This window comes from Pseudophryne corroboree, chromosome 2, assembly GCF_028390025.1.
Source record: "Pseudophryne corroboree isolate aPseCor3 chromosome 2, aPseCor3.hap2, whole genome shotgun sequence".
Lineage (NCBI taxonomy): Eukaryota > Metazoa > Chordata > Amphibia > Anura > Myobatrachidae > Pseudophryne > Pseudophryne corroboree.
Genome location: NC_086445.1, coordinates 917026833 through 917053015, shown reverse-complemented (window position 1 = coordinate 917053015; position 26183 = coordinate 917026833). Strand labels below are relative to the sequence as shown.

The following is a 26183-nucleotide window of genomic DNA, read 5'->3' as shown; positions in this document are numbered from 1 at the left end:
CATATAGTTCCTGGCGTGATACAACTGGCAGCTCTGCTAACGTTGGGTGCCTATTTTTTATGAAAATGCATCTTATTTGCATTGCTATGTGACTAGGATGCACAAGCAGCTTCTGCTGATTAAAATGATATGCAGCATGCCTATATATTGTGTGCGACTGTGGCTGTATCTGCATACAAAATGCTGCACACAGAATATAGGCATGCCGCATATAATTTTAATCAGCAGAAGCTGCTTGTGCCCCTAGGCATACCAGATGCCCTAGGCAATTGCCTAGTTTGCCTATGCCTAAGGCCGGCTCTGGGCAAGAAGGTTTGCTGTGTCTATCAGCGTAGTGTCCAGAGCATGGAGCCGCTACCAGGAGACAGGCCAGTACATCAGGAGACGTGGAGGAGACCGTAGGAGGGCAACAACCCAGCAGCAGGACCGCTACCTCCGCCTTTGTGCAAGGAGGAACAGGAGGAGCACTGCCAGAGCCCTGCTAAATGACCTCCAGCAGGCCACAAATGTGCATGTGTCTACTCAAACGATCAGAAACAGACTCCATGAGGGTGGTATGAGGGTCCGACGTCAACAGGTGGGGGTTGTGCTTACAGCCCAACACCGTGCAGGACGTTTGGCATTTGCCAGAGAACACCAAGATTGGCAAATTCGCCACTGGCGCCCTGTGCTCTTCACAGATGAAAGCAGGTTCTCACTGAGCACATGTGACACACGTGACAGAGTCTGGAGACGCCAAGGAGAACGTTCTGCTGCCTGCAACATCCTCCAGCATGACCGGTTTGGCAGTGGGTCAGTAATGGTGTGGGGTGGCATTTCTTTGGGGGCCGCACAGCCCTCCATGTGCTCGCCAGAGGTAGCCTGACTGCCATTAGGTACCGAGATGAGATCCTCAGACCCCTTGTGAGACCATATGCTGGTGCGGTTGGCCCTGGGTTCCTCCTAATGCAAGACAATGCTAGACCTCATGTGGCTGGAGTGTGTCAGCAGTTCCTGCAAGACGAAGGCATTGATGCTATGGACTGGCCCGCCCGTTCCCCAGACCTGAATCCAATTGAGCACATCTGGGACATCATGTCTCGCTCCATCCACCAACGCCACGTTGCACCACAGACTGTCCAGGAGTTGGTGGATGCTTTAGTCCAGGTCTGGGAGGAGATCCCTCAGGAGACCATCCGCCACCTCATCAGGAGCATGCCCAGGCGTTGTAGGGAGGTCATACAGGCACGTGGAGACCACACACACTACTGAGCCTCATTTTGACTTGTTTTAAGGACATTACATCAAAGTTGGATCAGCCTGTAGTGTGTTTTTCCACTTTAATTTTGAGTGTGACTCCAAATCCAGACCTCCATGGGTTAATAAATTTGATTTCCATTGATAATTTTTGTGTGATTTTGTTGTTAGCACATTCAACTATGTAAAGAACAAAGTATTTCATAAGAATATTTCATTCATTCAGATCTAGGATGTGTTGTTTAAGTGTTCCCTTTATTTTTTTGAGCAGTGTATTTATATACAGAGTATATATGAATGTGCATTACTCTTCTGACTACCTTTATAGGGTCAGAAAGAAGGTTAATTTGGTGCCGCACAGGACTATGGAAATTTCATAACAATGGGCTCTTATAAAATTTGTCCCTTGTGAACCAACAGTGCATAAGCATAAGAAATGCCTGTATAGGTAATCAAGGAGTTACTGTTGCTGGTGGTGCACCCAGAGTCAATAGTACATATCGAAGTTACAAAGAAAAAGAGAGACTCTGTGTTGGGGCACGCTTGAAAAATAAAACGTAACTTTTAATTAGAATCTAAGTAAAATTATGGTACACAGATAAACACACATATATATTTTTATGACACTATAGGAGAAGGCCATAGAGTTGTTATAGCTTTTCTCCACTTGTGTTCTTTGTTAAGAGAAATGATTCTCACTCAAGAGATAATTAGGAGTAAACAATCTCAATTGTTAAGACTATTAAAGGTGACAGTGACACCTTGGGTGAAAATATTTGAAATTAAATTTCAGCATAACAGGGTAGTAAATTCGTTAGCCTGTGGTACATAGGCATTAGATATAGTAAAATTTGACTAAGACTTTAGTCCATATGTTAATGCCTATTATGGTGATGTGTCCTGGTAGAGGTTAATCTGCTATTTTAAATTTATGATGACCAAGTGCAGTGAATGAGAAAACAATAATTTTTAGGGTATAAAGAATAATCAGAAAAAAATTAATTGAATAAGAAGAGAGGAATATAGGTAAGAAATCGGTATAGGTCAAAGGTTGCTCCAACACCTCTGCTTTTCACATGAATACAGAGGTATTTATTACTACACCTGATATTCCCTAGCAGTCTCCCATCTAGGTACTGATCAGGCTGTTCACTGCTTAGCTTCCAAGATCAGGCGAGGTTGGGCGTAGCCAGTGAAATATGGCAGTGATATCACATAGATTGTGAGTGCAATGGTGTATGGTTATTGGCATATACCAGAAGGAGTACTTCTGCTGTCCATTATTGTGCACAGTCTCTCTGTTGCTTTTGCATTGCAGAGTAGTTGTATACTGGCATCAGGATGAGAAGGTACTGAAAAAAATAGAATCTAGGAAACATATAGGTTCAGAGCCCGTCTTCTGCTGTCCAATGTCATATATAAATCTTATATAGCGGACATTGGATGAGAGAGGTGGGTTGTCTGGGCCTACTGAATATAAGTGTGAAATTACACAGACATCTTAAGTCCTAACAACAGGAATTTAAGAAAAAGAAGGAAGAATTTATCGCTGATTCGCTGTGGCTTTAGGGTGCAGTGAAGATGAATCGAGATCAGATATTAAAGATATCCCATAAGCATACGTAATAAATATAATTTAAATTTCACTGCTTGAAAATATGAAAATGAAAAATGGAAAGTATTTTAGGAGCGTTTAGATATTTGACATTATAAAAATTATTAATAAATAGCAGATTAAACAAATCTTAAACAATTAAATGACAAAAAAAGTTTTTGTCATAGAAATATACGATACCAGGAGGTGAGTGGGCTGAGCCGTGCACTGCTCAGCACCACTAAACACAGACGGCCGTTTCACCGGAGGTGGCTTGTTCACAGTGAACAAGCCACCTCCGGTGAAACGGCCGTCTGTGTTTAGTGGTGCTGAGCAGTGCACGGCTCAGCCCACTCACCTCCTGGTATCGTATATTTCTATGACAAAATTTTTTTTGTCATTTAATTGTTTAAGATTTGTTTAATCTGCTATTTATTAATAATTTTTATAATGTCAAATGTCTAAACGCTCCTAAAATACTTTCCATTTTTCATTTTCATATTTTCAAGCAGTGAAATTTAAATTATATTTATTACGTATGCTTATGGGATATCTTTAATATCTGATCTCGATTCATCTTCACTGCACCCTAAAGCCACCGCGAATCAGCGATAAATTCTTCCTTCTTTTTCTTAAATTCCTGTTGTTAGGACTTAAGATATCTGTGTAATTTCACACTTATATTCAGTAGGCCCAGACAACACACCTCTCTCATCCAATGTCCTCTATATAAGATTTATATATGACATTGGACAGCAGAAGACGGGCTCTGAACCTATATGTTTCCTAGATTCTATTTTTTTCAGTACCTTCTCATCCTGATGCCAGTATACAACTACTCTGCAATGCAAAAGCAACAGAGAGACTGTGCACAATAATGGACAGCAGAAGTACTCCTTCTAGTATATGTCAATAGCCATACACCATTGCACTCACAATCTATGTGATATTACTGCCATATTTCACTGGCTACGCCCAACCTCGCCTGATCTTGGAAGCTAAGCAGTGAACAGCCTGATCAGTACCTAGATGGGAGACTGCTAGGGAATATCAGGTGTAGTAATAAATACCTCTGTATTCATGTGAAAAGCAGAGGTGTTGGAGCAACCTTTGACCTATACCGATTTCTTACCTATATTCCTCTCTTCTTATTCAATTAATTTTTTTCTGATTATTCTTTATACCCTAAAAATTATTGTTTTCTCATTCACTGCACTTGGTCGTCATAAATTTAAAATAGCAGATTAACCTCTACCAGGACACATCACCATAATAGGCATTAACATATGGACTAAAGTCTTAGTCAAATTTTACTATATCTAATGCCTATGTACCACAGGCTAACAAATTTACTACCCTGTTATGCTGAAATGTAATTTCAAATATTTTCACCCCAGGTGTCACTGTCACCTTTAATAGTCTTAACAATTGAGATTGTTTACTCCTAATTATCTCTTGAGTGAGAATCATTTCTCTTAACAAAGAACACAAGTGGAGAAAAGCTATAACAACTCTATGGCCTTCTCCCATAGTGTCATAAATATATATATGTGTGTTTATCTGTGTACCATAATTTTACTTAGATTCTAATTAAAAGTTAAGTTTTATTTTTCAAGCGTGCCCCAACACAGAGTCTCTCTTTTTCTTTGTAACTTCGATACCTTTATAGGGTATCCAGTCTACAGATCTACAGTGTCTAGATAGACAATAAAGAGGTTGACGCCAAATGGTCAACATGCATTAGGCCAACATGGTCAAAAGGTCTACATGGTCATTAGGTCGACATGTAAAATGTAAATGGTCGACTGTTTTTTTTTAAACTTTTTCATACTTTACCATCCATGTGGACTACGATTGGGAATAGTAGCCTGTGCCGAGCGCGGCGGTAGCGGAGCACTAACTGAGGTTCCCTGTGCTGTGATGGCGAAGACGACACAAAGAAAACTTTAAAATGTTGTATTGACCTTTTCTGTGTCAAACTTTTATCATGTCGACCTTTCCATGTGTCGGCCTTTTGACCCTGTTGATTTTTCTTCTGTCTACCTTTCTCATGTCAACCTAATGACCCTGTCGACCATTTGCATGTCGACCTCGTGGGGTAAACCTATTGACTGGACTAAGAAGTCCACAGCGGGGGGGCGTGGCTTGGCACAGCATGGAGTAGGAGCATAGCTTTTAAGCTCCCGCACAAACTCCTACATTAATCCGTTTTAGCCCGATGCTATCTACATAAAAAGTGACTCTACTTCAGCCCTAACTGCTGGTGCATCGCTGGAACTACCTGCCGGTCCCCTCGGACCAATATAACAGCCGTTTGACGGAGGATACTGCGGGTGCTGTCTCAGAGCTGCTTGCGGCGGCCATCTTGCCAGCGTGGGGCGAGACACCTGCCTGACACTCTGCCCTCCGCTCCCCGGCCGCGTACCTCCTGTTTGCCGCCACTGTGCCTGGACGTCCTACGGCTGTCCCTCCGCTATTCGCTCTCCTGACACAGGGAATCCACGGCGCTTCCGGGTCGGCGCTCTCCGGGGCCGACGCTGACTCCGGGCTGCGTCCCACGTGCTGCACCTTGGAGAGAGGCCTTCTTCACCGCTGCAGGGAGACACGGCGCGGCCTGCACTCCACAAGCCACCGCAGGAGAACACTACAGGCTAAGCGGCAGATCATCAGCTCCTGTGGCTCGCGGCAGGTACACCTTCCCTGCAGTGCTCCCTGCAATATTCTCCTACCTGGACAATACTCCCCTCTGGAAGCTAGATAGGATATACCATTCCGACATCCACATTTCTATGCATATATCTACCTGCCCATTCCTGCACTAATTCCTTGCCTGGATGGTGCGCATGCTGGGAGTAATACAGGGCACTACACCCCAATTTGCACACGCTTACGCCTCTATATCTCTGCCTAAATACAACGTGCTGACATCTCTATATAAAACACCGACCTCCCTGACCCCCCTACCCGCCACACGTGAAAGCTGTGATCATCACATTGATCCTGTGTCTGGGCCACTTGGGAGTGCGCTGCTACGGCTCAATCTCCATATTCCTCCACACTTGTAATCCTACTCTACAAGCCTCCTGTGCAATATACTGGACATTACAATGGGGAAGACAGGTGCAGCCGCGAAATTACAAAAATATGCGAGGGAATCCTCCTCTTCCCAATCCACTTCCAACGCGGCTCGTAACCCTCAATCTCCGCGCTCTGAAGGCGAGGACCCAGCCTTAAACGACTCGACGCACTCCACGCAGCAAATAATACAGGCTATTGCTGCCTCAGAGCAACGAGTCTCTGATAAAATTGAACGTGTCCAGATAGATGTTTCTCTACTCCGTCAGGATCTCCAAAAGATTCGTGAAAGAGTGAGTGAGACTGAGCACCGCATTTCGGACCTGGAGGACACCACCTATCCACTTAAAACTAAGATGGACGATCTTTCTACACAACTATCATCGGCTCACGCTAAGCTATCCGATATAGAAGGCAGACTCCGCCGGAACAATGTCCGCCTGGTTGGGCTACCTGAGAGGGCAGAGGGAACAGCCCCGGAGAAATTCTTTGAAGACTGGCTGATTAAGATGTTTACACGTGAAGCCTTCAGCCCACAATTTGCGGTAGAACGAGCACATCGTCTTCCGTCTCGTCCTCCTCCACCAGGCGCTCCTGCTCGAACGTTCATTGCTCGTCTTCTTCACTTTAAAGACAGAGACACTATACTTCGTCTGGCTCGTCTCCAGGGCCCGCTGATGTTCGACAACCACACGATCTCAATTTTCCCAGACTTTGCCATTGAAGTCCAGAAATCCCGTGCCCAATTCTCTCTTGTCAAACGCAAACTCCGGGATCGGAATATCCAATACTCGATGTTGTTTCCGGCTCCTCTGAGGGTTATATACAACGACGCCACGCACTTTTTCTCAAACCCGAAAGATGTGGAATCCTGGCTGGAACACAGACCTCCAGCTCCTGAATGAACTCGTATTGGTCATATGTAGTTGGCGTGGGTAACTATTATAGCGTAAACCGTATGGTTTCTATTGTCTCTACCCCTATGGGCTGATGCATGTCACTTACTTCTCTGGGGTTTTTCCTTTTTTTAGCATCGGGCCACTACACCTGCTAAGCTCTATGTGCGGGAGTTCCCTGCTGTAGATAGCTTAGGGATCTAGTCCCACAGTTCTGTTCTCCCAGCTGGTTTGTTCTGTACCCAGCTAGTTTAATTTAGTTTTGTTAGGGTATAGGTATGACACTAGGTTGCTTATTGGTCATACAGGGTGGGTGCGGGATGGGATGTTTTATTGTTGTTGTTACTTTCCTTTTCTTTATTCTTTCCTCCCTTTTTTTTCTTTCTGCAACTGATCATGGTGCTCTAACGCTATGGAAATGTATGGTATTTCAGATGTCACATTTGGAGTATGCTCGGCCTCGGCCTTTCAGTCCTAATCGGGTTTTCCAAGTTAGGGAGTATGGTTTTATTATGATACGATTCACTGGGTACCCTACCTCACACACTATACTCCTTCCGTCTCCCACGACTTATCTCCTTGTGCCCATTCACAGCGCTCTACGATATGGGATCTAATACAGACGCCACAGGGAGGGACACGATTAGACTGATGGGATGGAATGTCCGTGGTTTAAATGATAAAATTAAACGCTCACTTGTCCTGAAACAACTTCAAAAGTACAGAGTTGACATAGCATGCCTCTCTGAGACTCATCTGTATGGTAGTAAAGTCATGGCCATTAAAAGACCATGGGTTGGGTGGGCCTACCACTCCACGTTCTCCTCCAGCGCCAGAGGGGTATCGATATTGGTTAAAAAATCGGTAAACTTTCACCTGGAGCATAGCAGCATTGACCCTCAGGGTCGTTATGTGTTTTTACGTGCTGTCATACATCATGCACTGTATCATATCATGGCTATATACATTCCCCCCCCCCTATAACAGTGAAGTTCTACGTAAGGCAGCTGACTTTATAGCCCAATCCCCTGACACACCGGTTATTAGTGTGGGTGACTTCAACAACGTCATGGACTTGTCTATAGACCGCTGGCGGGAGTCTCGCGACTCCACCTCCCTCCCCCCTGCCCCGACCCCTTTTGCAAGAATTGTTGCTGAGCTTGGCTGGATGGATATCTGGAGAGTGCGAAACCCTACTATAGCGCACTATTCCTGTCACTCCGCTACCCATAACACACTGTCACGGATAGACCTGTGCCTTATTTCCCCGACATTATCGCCTAGAATTTCTGAACTAACATATTTGTCCAGGGGTATATCGGACCACTCACCGGTTTTACTAAAGCTGTCTATGACGCACGATAGGGGCAGCAGTCAGTGGAAACTGCACCCATTTTGGTTGAATTTAATGGGAGAGGGCTCCGACCTTCTCTCGGACTGGAAAGTCTTCCTTGATTGCAACCCCCCAGACTCCTCCCCCACTGTCCGACATGATGCATACAAAGCATATATTAGAGGTACCTTTATTAAAAGAATAGCCGGCATCAAGTCGTTTAACAGGAGGGAGGAAGCGAGACTCGAACAGGCCTGCCGTGATTTGGAATCTGTATACATAGAATCACATTCCCGGTCAGATCGGGAGGCGTGGCTGCACGCACAGGGAGAGTGGGCCGATTACCTCTTTGATAAATCCAAGCGTAGGCTGCTGTTCTCCAGTCACAGGCAGTACTTTCAGGCAGAGCTGGGGGGCAGTTGCCTGGCTTTCCTGGCCAGGGATGAAACCCATTCTCGCACTGTTCAGTGTATTGCCGATGGGGATGGCAGTCTCTGCTACTCGGGGAAAGACATAGCAGGGGTATTTAAACATTTTTATTCCAAAAAATACTCGTCAGGAGTCTCCCACACCGACGAGCAACTGCACTCCTACCTCTCGCGGGTGAATTTGCCCAATTTATCGCGGGAGGCGCTTGAAGCACTTGAGGCTCCTTTCACCCTGGAGGAGGTGGAGTGCGCTGTGTCGTCACTCCCTTCTTCCAAGGCACCTGGTGGGGATGGCCTCCCAGTGGAGATATATAAAAAATTTAACTCCCACTTCAGTCCTTACTTATTAGATTTATTTAATACCTTGTTTGAAATTGGTGAACTTCCCCCATCCATGTCTGAAGCCACTATTATAGTGCTGCCCAAACCGGGGAAGGATCCCAAGGCTCCCGATTCCTACCGCCCTATTTCACTACTGTCCACAGATGTTAAAATTCTTGCAAAGATGCTTGCCATCCGTCTGAACGCGGTCATCGGGTCTATTATACATCAGGACCAGACGGGCTTCATGCCGGGAAGGTCCACTATGCAAAACCTACGGAAGCTGTTCTATCACCTGCAGGGGGATGGCTTGCTGGGTTCGGGGGCAGTGGTGGTGTCTCTCGACGCCGCCAAGGCCTTCGACTCGGTTGAGTGGTCCTACCTTTGGCAGGTATTACACGGGTTTGGCCTGGGCCCTGTGTTCATCGGGTGGGTTCGATTACTGTACTCCTCTCCAGCAGCCCGTGTCTCTGTTAATGGGTATACCTCATCCTCATTCTCTTTGGCCAGGGGCACACGACAGGGTTGCCCGTTGTCCCCGGCCCTGTTTGCATTGGCTATAGAACCACTGGCTTGTATGATAAGGGACAACCCGAATATTCAGGGACTGGCAGCCGGCTCCACGGTGGATAAGATTTCACTGTATGCCGACGATATGTTGCTGTTCCTTAGGGACCCAGATGCCTCACTCCGGGCTATGCTTCACACAATTAATGAATTTGGGGAATACTCTGGCTTATGTATAAACTGGGACAAATCCTTTATTTTTCCCATTTCAGGACATATCCCGGAGGGGATATGCACGTCACACTCACTGCAATGGACTCTGAAATTTAAATACTTGGGTGTTTGGGTCACGGGGCCAGCATCAGAATATGCCAAGTGGAACATAGACCCTATCACAGCCCTTTTTAAAAGTAAGATCCACACATGGAAGGCACTACCACTGACAGTATTGGGACGCATCAATCTCTTTAAGATGTCCATCCAGCCTAAGTACCTATATGTCCTGCAACACTCCCCCATCTACCTCCCTAAAAAAATATTTGCTAACATTGACAGTCTCATATCTTCCTTTATCTGGGGTCATAAACCGGCGAGGATAGCTATAAAAAAACTTTGTAGGACCAAACTCACTGGGGGGGCGAGCCTGCCTAATCTCAGGCTGTATTATCTGGCAGCACAGCTGGTGCACCTCTCCGGCTGGATCACAGGAGTGGGTGGCTCGACCCTACAGGGATATTTGACAGACTGGGTTGGACCCCCCTTCACCCCCTTCCTTTTCTTGCTTTCGGGAATGTCAGTGACGGGTCTTCCTCCTATCCTGCGACAGGCTCTGTTGGTCTGGAAACAAGTACACAACCTCTATGACTGGGCCGACCTAGAAACAGATTCACCCTTATGGTTTAATAGTTCGTATATGGAACTTCAGAAGCTGTCAACAGACAATATTTGGATAAAAAGTGGGGTGACCTCCCTAGGGCAATTATATGTGGATGGTTATCTTAAATCATTTGCGCAACTGCAGGCTGAATTCGAGCTCCCAAACACAGCCCTATTTAGATACTTCCAACTAAGACACGCCATACAGACCCAGTTCAAAACGGCCCCTTCCATCTCCCCTTCTCCAGTTAAACTTATGCTGCAACGCTTACCCTCCACAGGTAAAATTTCAACAATATATGCCTCACTAAACAATAGAACCCTACCTGCCTCTTTAGATCCGCTTAGGCTGAGCTGGGAAGATGATATAGGCCCCCTGTCAGACGAACAATGGCTACAAATACTGGGCTCCGCCAGGTCTACCACTCCTTGCATTAGATATCAACAGGTGCATCTCTTTATCCTACACAGGGTTTATCGAACCCCTCTACTTCTCCAACGAGCTGGTTTAAGACCTGACACTTTATGCCCCAAATGTCGGATGGCAGATGCTGGTTTTTGGCATCTGTTATGGAATTGTCCGAAAGTCTATGAATTTTGGACTTGGGTTTGGTCTGACATATTAACTACTGACCCATCTCTTCCCCAAATTAATCCCAGAACCTGCCTCTTCGGGGTGGCCTGGAAGAAACCCATTCATTGCTCACATATCAGTATGTCCTGTGTCTGATCACGCTTGCCAAGGTCATCATTGCACGCTCCTGGTTTGCAGAGACCCCTCCCAGAGTATCGGAGTGGAGAGCCCTGGTAACCTTGGTCATAGGGCATGAAAGGCTAATGTACTTATCCCGCAACTCTGTGTCCAAGTTTCACCGTAAGTGGGATAGATGGGCTTTGGTGCGGCCGAGTGCGGAATTGACGTAGCCCGGTGATAGGCAGAGACTGTGGACACACACAACCCTATACTTGTAATTGTGACCTCCCCTTTACTCACGTATACTAAGCAAGTAGCGACGACAATGTCTTAATGACCGGACCGAGCGCTCCGAGCACAACCCTCTCATTTCAAGCACCACAAGCCTTATGTTTTAATTTACAATGTAAATCAATGTAATACCTACTGATCAGCACAATGCATTGTATTGTAAATTGTATGTTTTGAACTGTTGCCTTCTTCCTTTTCTTTTCTTTACTGCTTTTCTCTCTTTTACCACACTTATGTAACCAAATGAAAAAAATTTCAATAAAAAATTTACTTGATTAAAAAAAAAAAAAAAAAAACCTATTGACTGTGGGCCTTTTGCTTGTAAGCCTAATGATCCACACCCCTTTATAGAATACAAAACAAACATTTAGAACTTTAAGTGCAAAAAATATTGGAATCACAATAGTTACAAAATGCATAGTGAAGATTCAATAGTGCTACACAGTACAATGGCCCTCATTCCAAGTTGTTTGCTCGCTAGCTGCTTTTAGCAGCATTGCACACGCTAGGCCGCCGCCCTCAGGGAGTGTATCTTAGTTTAGCAGAATAGCGAACGAAAGATTAGCAGAACTGCTACTAAATAATTCCCTGCAGTTTCTGAGTAGCTCCAGACCTACTCCTTGAATGCGATCAGCTCAGTCTGTTTAGTTCCTGGTTTGACGTCACAAACACGCCCTGCGTTCGGCCAGCCACTTCCCCGTTTCTCCAGACACTCCCGCGTTTTTCCCTGACACGCCTGCGTTTTTTAGCACACTCCCGGACAACGCTCAGTTACCACCCAGAAACACCCCTTTCCTGTCAATCACTCACCGATCAGCAGAGCGACTGAAAAGCGCCGCAGGATCCACAGCAAATCTACTAAGTTTTTAGTTAAATAACTAAGCGCATGCGCCCTGCGTGCCTTGCGCATGCGCATTTTGCAACAAATCGCAGCATAGCGAAAATCGGCAACGAGCGAACAACTCGGAATGACCCCCAATATCTGGAATAATCATATGGTTATTAGTTCTGCTTTTGTGTGTTGTACCCTGCAAAGTCAGTCACAGCAGTAATGCACAATGGGGGTCATTCAAACCCGATCGCAAGCTCGCTTTTTTGCAGCGGTGCAATCAGGTCTGAACTGCGCATGCGTATGCTCCGCAATGCGCAGGCGCTTCGGCCACCAGTGACGGGGATCACCGGATAGTGATGGATTTAACGAATAAAGCGATCGCACCGGCGATCGCAAGAAGATTGACACGAAGAGGCCGTTTGTGGGTGTCAACTGACCGTTTTTAAGGTGTGTCAAGGAGAACGCAGGCATGTCCAGCCGTTTAAGGGAGGGTTCCTGACGTCAGCTCCAGGCCGGATTGTCGCAGCGGCTGAGTAAGTCCTGAGCTGTGCAGAGACTGCACAAACTTTTGCTCTCTGTACATGCATTCGCACCCCTGCACAGCGATTACCCCCTCCCCCTGTAGGCGGCGCCGGCGACTACCTGGTCGCAGCAGTGCACAAAACACGCCTGCTTGCGATCAGGTCTGAATTAGGTCCAATAATACCTGCAGATAAATAGCTTCATTGTCCACAAATTTTAGACCAGTGCGCTTCTCCTTGTTCAATATTTCCAAGAATCGATATGTTACAATCAGCAGAAATCTCAGTGGGCTTGATTCATTCCTGATCGCTGCTGTGCGTTTTCGCACAGCGGATGATCAGGTCCTAACTGCGCATGCGTATGCACCGCAATGCGCGCACGTGTCGGACAACAACAAAGGGCATCGCCGGTCAGCGACAGGATGGTACGAAAAATCCGATCACACAGGCGTTCGCAAGGTGATTGACAGGAAGAGGCCGATTGTGGGTGGTAACTGACCATTTACTGGGAGTGTCAGCGGAAACGCAGGCGGGACCTAGCATTTTCAGGGAGGGTGTCTGACGTCAGTTCCGGCCCCGATCAGCCTGTTCTCATCGCACTGCAGGAGTAAGTCCTGGGCTGCGCAGAGACTGCACACAGTGGATTTTTGCAGCTGTGCAAACACATGGGATCACACACTTGCACGTGAATTTACACTCCCCATGGGGGCAGCGACCATCTGAACGCAGGACAGCAAAGTTAGCAGCCCAGCGATCAGGTCTGAATCACCCCCAATGTACAGTAGGGGAATTTCACCACTGCTCCTACACACTCCTCTTCTATAAGGGGCTGCTCAGTCCCTTGAGATGCCACTAGGTAAATGGCCAGAGAAAATCTAGAAACAGGAAGAGGAACAAGCGCCTATGGTGTAGTATTTTCTGGTAAAAGTACACTCTCAACATGCTAATAAAGATACTGTGTACCAGATTGTGACTTGTATCAAGCCCATCAAATCACCACCTTGTGTTCTTCATAAATACCAAGATCTGCCAACTGACCTCTGGCTTTACAAAGTGAAATAGTCACCAATCAACAGTTGGTGACTGACTGTCTCACTTTGTAAAGCCAGAGGTCAGTTGGCAGATCTTGGTATTTATGGAGAACACAAGGTGGTGATTTGATGGGCTTGATACAAGTCACAATCTGGTACACAGTATCTTTATTAGCATGTTGAGAGTGTACTTTTACCAGAAAATACTACACCATTGGCGCTTGTTCCCCTTCCTGTTTCTAGATAAATAGTTGAATTTATTATTATTATTATTAGTAGTATTAGTATTATTATTACATTTTATGTATAAGACACCACAAATTTCTGCAGTGCCTTACCGAGCAAAAAACAAACATGCAAACAAACAGTGGTTTTGTATTTTGTGATGAGGCTGAAGTTAGCCTATTTATATTGTGCTATTAGAATAGAGCACTACAGTCCTTCAATACCCCCCCCCCTCCATTAAAGGACCTACAGTATTCAGGTCAGTGCCTGCCCTATTTTCTGTGGTGATTTATAAAAGGGTAGAGGTGAAAGGCCTATACCTGCTTCAATGGATGTATGTGGAGGATCTCAGCCTGGCAGCGCCCGGTGGTAGAGGAGTACTCTTTCAGCTGCTCAGCCTCATCTCCCAGCCATCCAAACAAGCTGGTCACCATGGCTACTGTAATGATGCGTCTCCATGACACCAGGGGCTGGCCCTTTAAATCCACAGGATAAGTTCCTCCCTCTCCTCCTTCATGTCAGCGCAGGGCTGGTGTATGGCGCTGTGAGGTGTCTGTGGAACCCTATTATTTCCTATCAGGAGCCCCCTGCCTGGTGCCCCTGCTGATTAGTAATATAAACAAGCAATAAATGGCTGACGTCTTCTAGAATTGGTTTTATTTATCTATACCCATACAATGCTCGTTTCAGCCTGATAATAACTATTGTTCTCCTTGTGCCGGAGGGGTGTGGGCCGCGCTGTGGGCTATGCTGGAGAAACGCAGTATCACAAAGGAAATCAGTATGTATCTATAATATCATGTCTGCTGCACTACTACGGGTTCTGACTCCATCACCTAATGTAGTACACAAGTATGGCCACGTATATAACGCGTGTAATAATACAGAATAAAAAAACCCCACAGATAAATATGGGCGATTTACGTAATAGCCTGCCCTGATTTCCTGATCACATAATTAGCACAGCGGCAGCAGGCATCGGATCACGGTTGGTTCTATATCGGAGGGGCTGAAGGGACCTTGTGACGTATTGAGGGGAGGAGCTACGTCACCAGGGGGAGGAGCTACGGGCGAACAGGGTACCCGAAAAGTTCGCTCGCCACGCTTCGGGCACGGTGGCTCGCTTCGCTCACCACCTAATTACTAAAGGTAATAGTTGGTGGCGTGGATAGTAGAGGAACTATCCCGCTGGCCTAGCTCCTCCCCCTTGCGTCGTAACTCCTCCCCCTTACGGAAAAGGTCCCTTAGCCCACTTGATTCTAGCATCTACCATCGGATCACGTCAATGAGGTGACACGCTGGAGGTGAGACACCATCAGTCACACACAGCCCCTGTCAGCCGCTCGCCTTATCTGATACTTGCCAATCAGAAAATCGCCCTACCACTTGCGGCAACCAACCAGTGTCCGCCCGCCCCGTTTCTTGTAGCCTGCTGACCAACCACCAGGACGAGCCGCTGTAGCCCACTGCTGGTCCAATGAGAACGTTCAGTCTTTGTCCGACTTGTTGTTTATTAATGAGCCTCGTGTCTGTGTCTATCTACTTTGCGTACAAGGGGGCGTGACGGCGACGGTCACACCCCCTCTGGAATTCACCGTATAAGTGGGCGTAGCCAAGCCGTCATGAATCAAAGCTCAAAGAAAACAGAAGGGCGTGGCTGCCACGTTTAATATTAATGACGAGGCGTGGCTTGACTCAGGGTCTGTGTATAAGCTGGTGGTCTCTCTTCGTTACATACGCACTGCCATGTCGTCCGTTCTGCAGCCGTTCACCGTCACCGAGGGGCCCTGCCAGTCTTCCAGGCCGGCAGTAGCTCATGGGAGCCGGTCCCTGGCCGCCGCGGTCCCGGGAGGAGGGAAGATCACACACCCTGGCAAAGCTATACTGGCTGGTGAGTATCACGCTGCCCATCTGTAACGGTGCCATGACCTTCCATCTCCTCAGCCTCCAAGTGTAATGTCCCCATCCCCATCTGTGTAGGATCTTTCTTCTGCCTCACACCCACCCTGCCTGTTATTCCCGAGTGCTTGTCCTGGCATTTATCCAGATCTGGATAAATACATACACATATAGGCATATATTGTTGATGTGACTTATTCTAAGTATTTCTGATCCTGTATAGGTGACAATTGTCTATATTATTTTAATATTTGCAGCAAACATGGAATGTTGACAGAAATATATTGCTTTATTTCTAAACGATAATATGTGTATCTTAAATAATCTAAAACTAATATTGTCAATATGTCACCTTTAAATAATAACTTGACATAAAATTGAAAATGTATTTGCCAGTGGAGTTAAACAATGTTAAATCTATCTTATTTGCCCTAATTTATCAATGAGTGTTACATTTCACTGTGAGTGATAAATTGCAGCGGCCAATCAGTTCCTAACTGTCATTTTTCAAATGTAACATGGCAGTTAGGAGCTGATTGGCATTACAGAGGGGTAGTATGCTCTTGTATTCCAAAGCCTTAGCAAGTCCTTACAAGACTGCAGTACCAAAAAGAGAAATACAGAAGGAACAGAAAATATACATTTCGCTTTTGAACCTGCACAAACTTTGTGCGGATCATTCATTGCATGTTTATAAGCTGGAGGAAGGGCATTTGATAGTCAAAACATTTTAAGTCTCATAATAAGTCTACAATTTTAGAGGGTGTGGAATTGGGTTTGTGATGCTTCTACTGATAGGTAGCTCTAGGTTTAAAGCATGAGATAGATGCAGACTTTGGCTATAATTCATTCTAGTGCATTATTTATATTTTTTTCTTCGTTATTTTTATAGCACACACATATTCCGCAGCGCTTTAGAGTGAACATGTGGCCATTCACATCAGTCCCTGCCCCAGTGAAGCTTACAATCTATATTCCCTACCGCATGCACGCACATTCGCGCTAGGGTTAATTTTGTTGGGAGCCAATTAACCTACCAGTATATTTTTTTATTTTGGGAGGTAACCCCAGGGCCGGCAACAGAAATCTTGGGGCACGGTACATTGATATCTCTGGGGCCCCACACCTTCGAACCGCGCACCCACACATCCCTCCCCTGGGAGCGAGAGAGTAAGGCTGTCTGGGTGAGAGTGACAGAAGTGAGAAAGAGAGGAGAGAGAGGGGTGGGTCAGGGAGAGATAGAATGAGAGGGTGTCAGAATGGGAGAGAGGATTTCGTGGAAAAACTGAAAAATAGAAAGAGAGAGGGGAGAGCGATATAAAGGGTGTCAGGGAGAAGAGCAAGAGAAGGAGGGGAGTGAGAGAATGTCATGGAAAGAAAGCAGGAGAGACAGAGTCAGGGAAAGAGAGACAGTGTCAGGGAGAAGGAGAGGAAAACAGTGTCAGGGAGAGAGAGACAGTGGGTGATGATTCAGAGATGGATGCAGCCGCGCGTCTGTACACAGCGCCCGATTCCATCTGGTCAGCGCACGCACACCGGTCACAATGCGCATACACGACCCTGTTCCTTGTGGCCACAAGGTGATTGACAGTGGTGGCCGATTGGGGGGTGGCGTTTCGGCTGTGGGGGTGTGGCTGGCAAAACGAGCATGTGTGGAGTATTTTCAGGGCGACTGCCTGATGTCACACGCAGCCGCTCTGAGAAAAAAATGTCGATGGACCGCCTGCCAGCGTAGCCAGACTCTGCTGGCAAGGGTCAACCTCTAATTGCGGACTCATCATGGGTGGCACCACACACGTGTTGGGCAGCCTTTCCCTGTGCTGGGCAGCCCCCAGCATGTTAGTAGATGGACGCAGATTTTGCTGCAGGATACAAGATCTATATCCATCACTGAATAACCCCCGGTGTCAGGGAGAGAGAGAAATAGTGTTAGAGAGAGGGAGAGAGAGTGAGATGGACAGCGTCAGGGAGAGTGTGAGATACAGTGTCCTGATGAGAGTGTTAGGGAGGGAGAGAGAGGGACGGGGAACCAGTGGGAGTGACATTACCTGACTGCACTGCACTGCAGCACTGAGCACATGACATGCTTTCATGGGGGTGGCCAGTTCTTTGTATTAAGCTCCGCCCCCTGATCACCCGCTAATTGCGGCACTGCTGCCAGGAGCCAGCCCTGGTAATCGGGAAGGGGGATGAGAGGTCAGGGGGCCTGATAACTTGTTTGTTTTTATTTTGCCTCCTTATAGTAGCTCCATTTTGTGCCTGTGAACCGCAGGGCCCCTCGGGGCCAGGGACGGGGGTACCCTTTGTACCCCCCTGTTGCCAGGCCTGGGTAACCCACACAAGCACAAAGAGAATATAAAAACTCCACACAGTTAGGGCCATGGTTGGAATCAAACCCATGACCTCAGTGCTGTGCGGCAGTAATGCTTACCAATATACCATCCGTGATGCCCATTGTGCATAGCCCATTGCTCTTGGTCCCCAGTGTAAACTAAAGCCAGATAACCAATAACACCTGCCAGCATTTTCTCCTTTGTTTCTACCTATAAGTTATTCTGGGTATCATTAGGCACAGAAATGCAGACTCCAGTTGGTTGTTGGAGTTCTTTGATGTAGAAGTGAACATAGCCTTAGTAACCAATGATAATGTAGTTTCTATACATGTGCTGACCGTGCCGGATTAACAGGGCAGCAAGGGGTGATCGCCCAGATGCCCCTACACACAGCTACATCACCAAAGTTGGGGGCAGTGTAGCATAAGGTGAACTGGGGGTTCTTTGTGGCATAAAGTACCTGGAGGAACTAAACTGAGTGTAACAATTTGTGGTGCTGGGAGTACTTACACATTACACTGCTTAATAACATGGCCAGCATATATTAATAACCATTTTACTGGTCAGGGCCGCCACAAACCTTAATCTAGCCTTATGTCCTGATCATAGGCTTGTTATATGTATGAGTGGGGAAAAAAGAGCCAGCCCTTCCCTTTTGCATGTGGAGTCCACAGCCAGAAAATGTAATCACTGAGGCTGCGTTTGCTGTGCCATTGGCTTGGGCCATGGGGGTCATTCCGAGTTGATCGCATGTATCAACGTTTTGCTGCTCGTGCGATCAACTAGACGGCGCCTATGGGGGAGTGTATTTTAGCATAGCAGGGCTGTGATCGCTTGTGCAGCCCTGCTATGCTAAAAAAGTTTTGTGCAGAAGTAGACTAGCCCTGCAGTTACTTACCCTGTGCGATCAATGCAGCGATGAACATCCCGGATTTGATGTCGGACATCCGCCCTCCAAACGCCTGGACACGCTGCGTTCGGATCTCTATGCCCGGAAAACGGTGAGTAGACACCCCGGAACGCTTCCCCGCTGTCAATATTCTTGCGATCGCGCTAGCGATCACTTTCTTCTTTATTCTGGTCGCTGCCCGGCGACAGCCATCGCTGGGCAACGACACACGTGCGCAACGCAGCAGCCGCGCATGCGCTGTTCTGACCCGTTTGCACCGCAGCGATGAACCGCTGCGTGCGAACGGGTCACAATGACCCCCATTGTTTGGACTTCAGAGCTATACATAAGTGCACAAGGGGGGTCTATTTACTAAGCCTTGGAGAGAGATAAACCGGTTGGAGATAAAGGGGTCTATTCATGAAGCAGTGAAGAAGTGAGCCTGTGGAGAAATTGCCCATGGCAACCAGTCAGCTGATCCGTACAATTGTATAGTATGCAAATTATAAATGTTACGTCAATGCTGATTGGTTGCCATGGACAACTTCTCCACTGGCTCACTTCTCCACACTTTTCACTGCTTCATGAATAGACCCCAAAGTACCAACCACCCAACCAGCTCCTAACTGTCATTTTTGAAACACAGCCTGTGACATGGTAGTTAGGAGTGATTGGCTGGTACTTTATCTCCGACCACTTTATATCTCTCCAAGGGGGTCTATTCATGAAGCAGTGAAAAGAGTGAAGAAGTGAGCCTGTGGAGAAGTTGCCAATCAGCTGCTCTGTACAATTGTATAGTATGCAAATTGGAAATGTTACTTCAATGCTGATTGGCTGCCATGGGCAACTTCTCCACTGGCTCACTTCTCCACAATTTTCACTGCTTCATGAATAGACGCCCAAGGCCTAGTAAATAGACCCCATATAATATGTGTGGCTAATATTTGTATAATCTACCGTAAAATAAGATTTTACTTACCGATAAATCTATTTCTCGTAGTCCGTAGTGGATGCTGGGGACTCCGTCAGGACCATGGGGATTAGCGGCTCCGCAGGAGACAGGGCACAAAAATAAAGCTTTAGGATCAGGTGGTGTGCACTGGCTCCTCCCCCTATGACCCTCCTCCAAGCCTCAGTTAGGATACTGTGCCCGGACGAGCGTACACAATAAGGAAGGATTTTGAATCCCGGGTAAGACTCATACCAGCCACACCAATCACACCGTACAACTTGTGATCTGAACCCAGTTAACAGTATGACAAACGTAGGAGCCTCTGAACAGACGGCTCACAACAATAACAACCCGATTTATTTGTAACAATAACTATGTACAAGTATTGCAGACAATCCGCACTTGGGATGGGCGCCCAGCATCCACTACGGACTACGAGAAATAGATTTATCGGTAAGTAAAATCTTATTTTCTCTGACGTCCTAGTGGATGCTGGGGACTCCGTCAGGACCATGGGGATTATACCAAAGCTCCCAAACGGGCGGGAGAGTGCGGATGACTCTGCAGCACCGAATGAGAGGACTCCAGGTCCTCTTTAGCCAGGGTATCAAATTTGTGGAATTTTACAAACGTGTTCTCCCCCGACCACGTAGCTGCTCGGCAGAGTTGTAATGCCGAGACCCCTCGGGCAACCGCCCAGGATGAGCCCACCTTCCTTGTGGAATGGGCCTTGACAGATTTAGGCTGTGGCAGGCCTGCCACAGAATGTGCAAGTTGAATTGTGCTACAAATCCAACGAGCAATCGTCTGCTTAGAAGCAGGAGCACCCAGCTTGTTGGGTGCATACAGTATAAACAGCGAGTCAGATTTTCTGACTCCAGCCGTCCTTGAAATATATATTTTCAATGCCCTGACAACGTCCAGCAACTTGGAATCCTCCAAATCGCTAGTAGCCGCAGGCACCACAATAGGCTGGTTCAGGTGAAACGCTGACACCACCTTAGGCAGAAACTGAGGACGCGTCCGCAGTTCTGCCCTGTCCGAATGGAAAATCAGATATTGGCTTTTATACGATAAAGCCGCCAATTCTGACACTCTCCTGGCTGAAGCCAGGGCCAGTAGCATGGTTACTTTCCATGTAAGATATTTCAAATCCACCGATTTGAGTGGCTCAAACCAATGGGATTTGAGAAAATCCAAAACTACATTAAGGTCCCACGGAGCCACTGGGGGCACAACCGGGGGCTGTATATGTAGTACTCCTTTTACAAAAGTCTGGACTTCAGGAACTGAAGCCAATTCTTTCTGGAAGAAAATCGACAGGGCCGAAATTTGAACCTTAATGGACCCCAATTTGAGGCCCATAGACAATCCTGTTTGCAGGAAATGTAGGAATCGACCCAATTGAAATTCCTCCGTGGGGGCCTTCCTGGCCTCACACCACGCAACATATTTTCTCCAAATGCGGTGATAATGTTGTGCAGTCACCTCCTTCCTGGCTTTTACCAGTGTAGGAATGACCTCTTCCGGAATGCCTTTTTCCCTTAGAATTCGGCGTTCAACCGCCATGCCGTCAAACGCAGCCGCGGTAAGTCTTGGAATAGACACGGTCCCTGCTGAAGCAGGTCCCGTCTTAGAGGTAGAGGCCACGGATCTTCCGTGAGCATCTCCTGAAGTTCCGGGTACCAAGTTCTTCTTGGCCAATCCGGAGCCACGAGTATCGTTCTTACTCCCCTTTGCCGTATAATTCTCAGTACTTTTGGTATGAGAGGCAGAGGAGGAAACACGTACACTGACTGGAACACCCACGGTATTACCAGAGCGTCCACAGCTATTGCCTGAGGGTCTCTTGACCTGGCGCAATACCTGTCCAGTTTTTTGTTGAGGCGAGACGCCATCATATCCACCTTTGGTTTTTCCCAACGGTTCACAATCATGTGGAAGACTTCTGGATGAAGTCCCCACTCTCCCGGGTGTAGATCGTGTCTGCTGAGGAAGTCTGCTTCCCAGTTGTCCACTCCCGGAATGAACACTGCTGACAGTGCTATCACATGATCTTCCGCCCAGCGAAGAATCCTTGCAGCTTCTGCCATTGCTCTCCTGCTTCTTGTGCCGCCCTGTCTGTTTACGTGGGCGACTGCCGTGATGTTGTCCGACTGGATCAACACCGGCTGACCCTGAAGCAGGGGTTTTGCCAGGCTTAGAGCATTGTAAATCGCTCTTAGCTCCAGTATATTTATGTGAAGAGACATCTCCAGGCTTGACCATACTCCCTGGAAGTTTCTTCCTTGTGTGACCGCTCCCCAGCCTCTCAGACTGGCATCCGTGGTCACCAGGACCCAGTCCTGTATGCCGAATCTGCGGCCCTCTAACAGATGAGCACTCTGCAACCACCACAGAAGAGACACCCTTGTCCGTGGCGATAAGGTTATCCGCTGATGCATCTGCAGATGCGATCCGGACCATTTGTCCAGCAGATCCCACTGAAAAGTTCGTGCGTGGAATCTGCCGAATGGAATCGCTTCGTAAGAAGCCACCATCTTTCCCAGGACTCTTGTGCATTGATGCACAGACACTTTCCCTGGTTTTAGGAGGTTCCTGACAAGTTCGGATAACTCCCTGGCTTTCTCCTCCGGAAGAAACACCTTTTTCTGAACCGTGTCCAGAATCATTCCCAGGAACAGCAGACGTGTCGTCGGGGTCAATTGAGATTTTGGAAAATTCAGAATCCACCCGTGCTGTTGCAGCACTACTTGGGTTAGTGCTACTACGTCCCCCAGCTGTTCCCTGGACCTTGCCCTTATCAGGAGATCGTCCAAGTAAGGGATAATTAATACGCCTTTTCTTCGCAGAAGAAACATCATTTCGGCCATTACCTTGGTAAAGACCCGAGGTGCCGTGGACAATCCAAACGGCAGCGTCTGAAACTGATAATGACAGTTTTGCACCACGAACCTGAGGTACCCTTGATGTGAAGGGCAAATTGGGACATGCAGGTAAGCATCCTTGATGTCCAGGGACACCATAAAGTCCCCTTCTTCCAGATTCGCTATCACTGCTCTGAGTGACTCCATCTTGAACTTGAATTTTTGTATGTACAGGTTCAAAGATTTCAGATTTAGAATAGGTCTTACCGAGCCGTCCGGCTTCGGTACCACAAATAGTGTGGAATAATACCCCTTTCCCTGTTGTAGGAGGGGTACCTTGATTATCACCTGCTGAGCAAACAGCTTGTGAATGGCTTCCAATACCGTCGCCCTGTCTGAGGGAGACGTTGGCAAAGCAGACTTTAGGAACCTGCGAGGGGGAGACTTCTCGAATTCCAACCTGTAACCCTGAGATACTACCTGCAGGATCCAGGGGTCCACCTGTGAGCAAGCCCACTGTGCGCTGAAACTCTTGAGTCGACCCCCCACCGCCCCTGAGTCCGCTTGTAAAGCCCCAACGTCATGCTGAGGGCTTTGCAGAAGCCGGGGAGGGCTTCTGGTCCTGGGAAGAAGCTGCTTGGTGCACTCTCTTTCCCTTTCCTTTGCCTCGGGGCAAATATGACTGTCCTTTCTCCCGCTTGTTCCTATAGGAACGAAAGGACTGCGGCTGAAAAGACGGTGTCTTTTTCTGTTGGGAGGGGACCTGAGGCAAAAAGGTGGATTTCCCGGCTGTTGCCGTGGCCACCAAATCCGATAGACCGACCCCAAATAATTCCTCCCCCTTATACGGCAATACTTCCATATGCCGTTTGGAATCCGCATCACCTGACCATTGTCGCGTCCATAAACTTCTTCTGGCAGATATGGACATCGCACTTACCCTCGATGCCAGAGTGCAAATATCCCTCTGAGCATCTCGCATATAAAGAAAAGCATCCTTTAATTGCTCTAAAGTCAATAAAATACTGTCCCTATCTAGGGTATCAATATTTTCAGTCAGGGAATCCGACCAAACCACCCCAGCACTGCACATCCATGCAGAGGCGATGGCTGGTCGCAGTATAACACCAGTATGAGTGTATATACTTTTCAGGGTAGTTTCCAGCCTCCTATCCGCTGGATCCTTGAGGGCGGCCGTTTCAGGAGACGGTAACGCCACTTGTTTTGATAAGCGTGTGAGCGCCTTATCCACCCTAGGGGGTGTTTCCCAGCGCGCCCTAACCTCTGGCGGGAAAGGATATAATGCCAATAACTTCTTTGAAATTAGCAGTTTTCTATCGGGGTTAACCCACGCTTCATCACACACTTCATTCAATTCGTCTGATTCAGGAAAAACTACAGGTAGTTTTTTCAGACCCCACATAATACCCCTTTTTGTGGTACATGCAGTATCAGAGATATGCAAAGCCTCCTTCATTGCCGTGATCATATAACGTGTGGCCCTACTGGAAAATACGTTTGTTTCTTCACCGTCGACACTAGATTCGGTGTCCGTGTCTGGGTCTGTGTCGACCGACTGAGGTAAAGGGCGTTTTACAGCCCCTGACGGTGTCTGAGACGCCTGTACAGGTACTAACTGGTTTGCCGGCCGTCTCATGTCGTCAACTGATTTTTGTAATGTGCTGACATTATCACGTAATTCCATAAACAAAGCCATCCATTCCGGTGTCGACTCCCTAGGGGGTGACATCACCATTACCGGCAATTGCTCCGCCTCCACACCAACATCGTCCTCATACATGTCGACACACACGTACCGACACACAGCAGACACACAGGGAATGCTCTTATCGAAGACAGGACCCCACTAGCCCTTTGGGGAGACAGAGGGAGAGTTTGCCAGCACACACCCAAGCGCTATAAATATATAGGAACAACCCTATAGAAGTGTTGTCTCCCTTATAGCAGCTTAATATATCAAAAAACGCCAAAAAAGTGCCCCCCCCCTCTCTGTTTTACCCTGTTTCTGTAGTGCAGTGCAGGGGAGAGTCCTGGGAGCCTTCCTCACAGCGGAGCTGAGCAGGAAAATGGCGCTGTGTGCTGAGGAGATAGGCCCCGCCCCCTATTTCGGCGGGCTCTTCTCCGGTGTTTGTGAGACCTGGCAGGGGTGAAATACATCCATATAGCCCCAGGGGCTATATGTGATGTATTTTTTTTGCCAGAACAAGGTATTCTCATTGCTGCCCAGGGCGCCCCCCGCAGCGCCCTGCACCCTCCGTGACCGCTGGTGTGAAGTGTGTGACAACAATGGCGCACAGCTGCAGTGCTGTGCGCTACCTCATGAAGACTGAAAAGTCTTCTGCCGCCGGTTTCTGGACCTCTTCGCTTTTCGGCATCTGTAAGGGGGTCGGCGGCGCGGCTCCGGGACCGGACTCCATGGCTGGGCCTGTGTTCGATCCCTCTGGAGCTAATGGTGTCCAGTAGCCTAAGAAGCCAATCCATCCTGCACGCAGGTGAGTTCACTTCTTCTCCCCTAAGTCCCTCGTAGCAGTGAGCCTGTTGCCAGCAGGACTCACTGTAAAATAAAAAACCTAAAAACTTTTTCTAAGCAGCTCTTTAGGAGAGCCACCTAGATTGCACCCTGCTCGGACGGGCACAAAAACCTAACTGAGGCTTGGAGGAGGGTCATAGGGGGAGGAGCCAGTGCACACCACCTGATCCTAAAGCTTTATTTTTGTGCCCTGTCTCCTGCGGAGCCGCTAATCCCCATGGTCCTGACGGAGTCCCCAGCATCCACTAGGACGTCAGAGAAATAATAGCTATATAAACATTAGGTTCTGATGTCATCACTTATAACAAGCCAAACCCTCTCCCCCACTGTATATTATTTAAAATATTACAATTCACCTCACTTATCTGTGACCTGTACAGATGTACTCATGGTGGGCAACAGTCGTCATTCACCTGCAGCCCAGCTATGATTTATCCTCTGCGAATTAGACAGAAGTGGCGCAGCCCGCATCCATGTCCGCACACGTGGGCCTTGAACTACAGGGCTATTAAAATGAAAGTATCCCTTCTTTTAGCACTATGGTGCATGTTTATCAATAATCACATTTGCAGTGTGATATTAGCATCCAAAAACGCATTGCAGTTTGAGATAATACTGCCTGAATATATCACTGTTCACCCGCATGTGTTTGGAGTGAAGAGACTGCAGCAGCTGTCTGTCGCACGTCTACTAACCACGCCTGTGCAGTGGCCATTGCATAGGGGGGCACCCTCCGCTGGTTAATGTAGCGAAGTGTAGCCCTTAGGCTACAGCAGCACAAAGCCATCTACAGATGACGTAGCTGCAAGGGCCAAACTCAAAATCTGACAGC

The 26183-nt window shown here is 47.5% G+C and overlaps 2 protein-coding genes and 2 pseudogenes across 3 annotated transcripts in view; 2 read left to right on the top strand and 2 right to left on the bottom strand.

Moving 5' to 3' along the window:
• Positions 1-14806, bottom strand: part of TEKT1 (tektin 1) — a 105425-nt gene extending 90619 nt beyond the window's left edge. The window contains exon 1 of one of the 2 annotated variants that reach the window (XM_063956133.1): positions 14785-14806. Coding sequence is in view for 1 of the 2 variants with exons in the window: in XM_063956132.1 (XP_063812202.1) it covers positions 14181-14294 (114 nt within the window). In the remaining variant the exon portion in view is untranslated. Of the gene's footprint in view, positions 1-14180; positions 14302-14784 lie in introns of those variants that run through there. The other variant, XM_063956132.1, reaches the window with a different exon arrangement.
• LOC135052428 (5S ribosomal RNA) lies at positions 2329-2447 on the bottom strand (annotated as a pseudogene).
• LOC135052008 (5S ribosomal RNA) lies at positions 3778-3896 on the top strand (annotated as a pseudogene).
• A 638-nt stretch (positions 14807-15444) lies between the features above and the next one.
• The window catches only part of LOC135050034 (tricarboxylate transport protein, mitochondrial-like), a 134699-nt gene continuing 123960 nt past the window's right edge, over positions 15445-26183 (top strand). Inside the window, exon 1 of the mRNA XM_063956134.1 lies at positions 15445-15751. Coding sequence (XP_063812204.1) covers positions 15607-15751 — 145 coding nt within the window. The 5' untranslated portion in view covers positions 15445-15606. The remainder of the gene's footprint in view (positions 15752-26183) is intronic.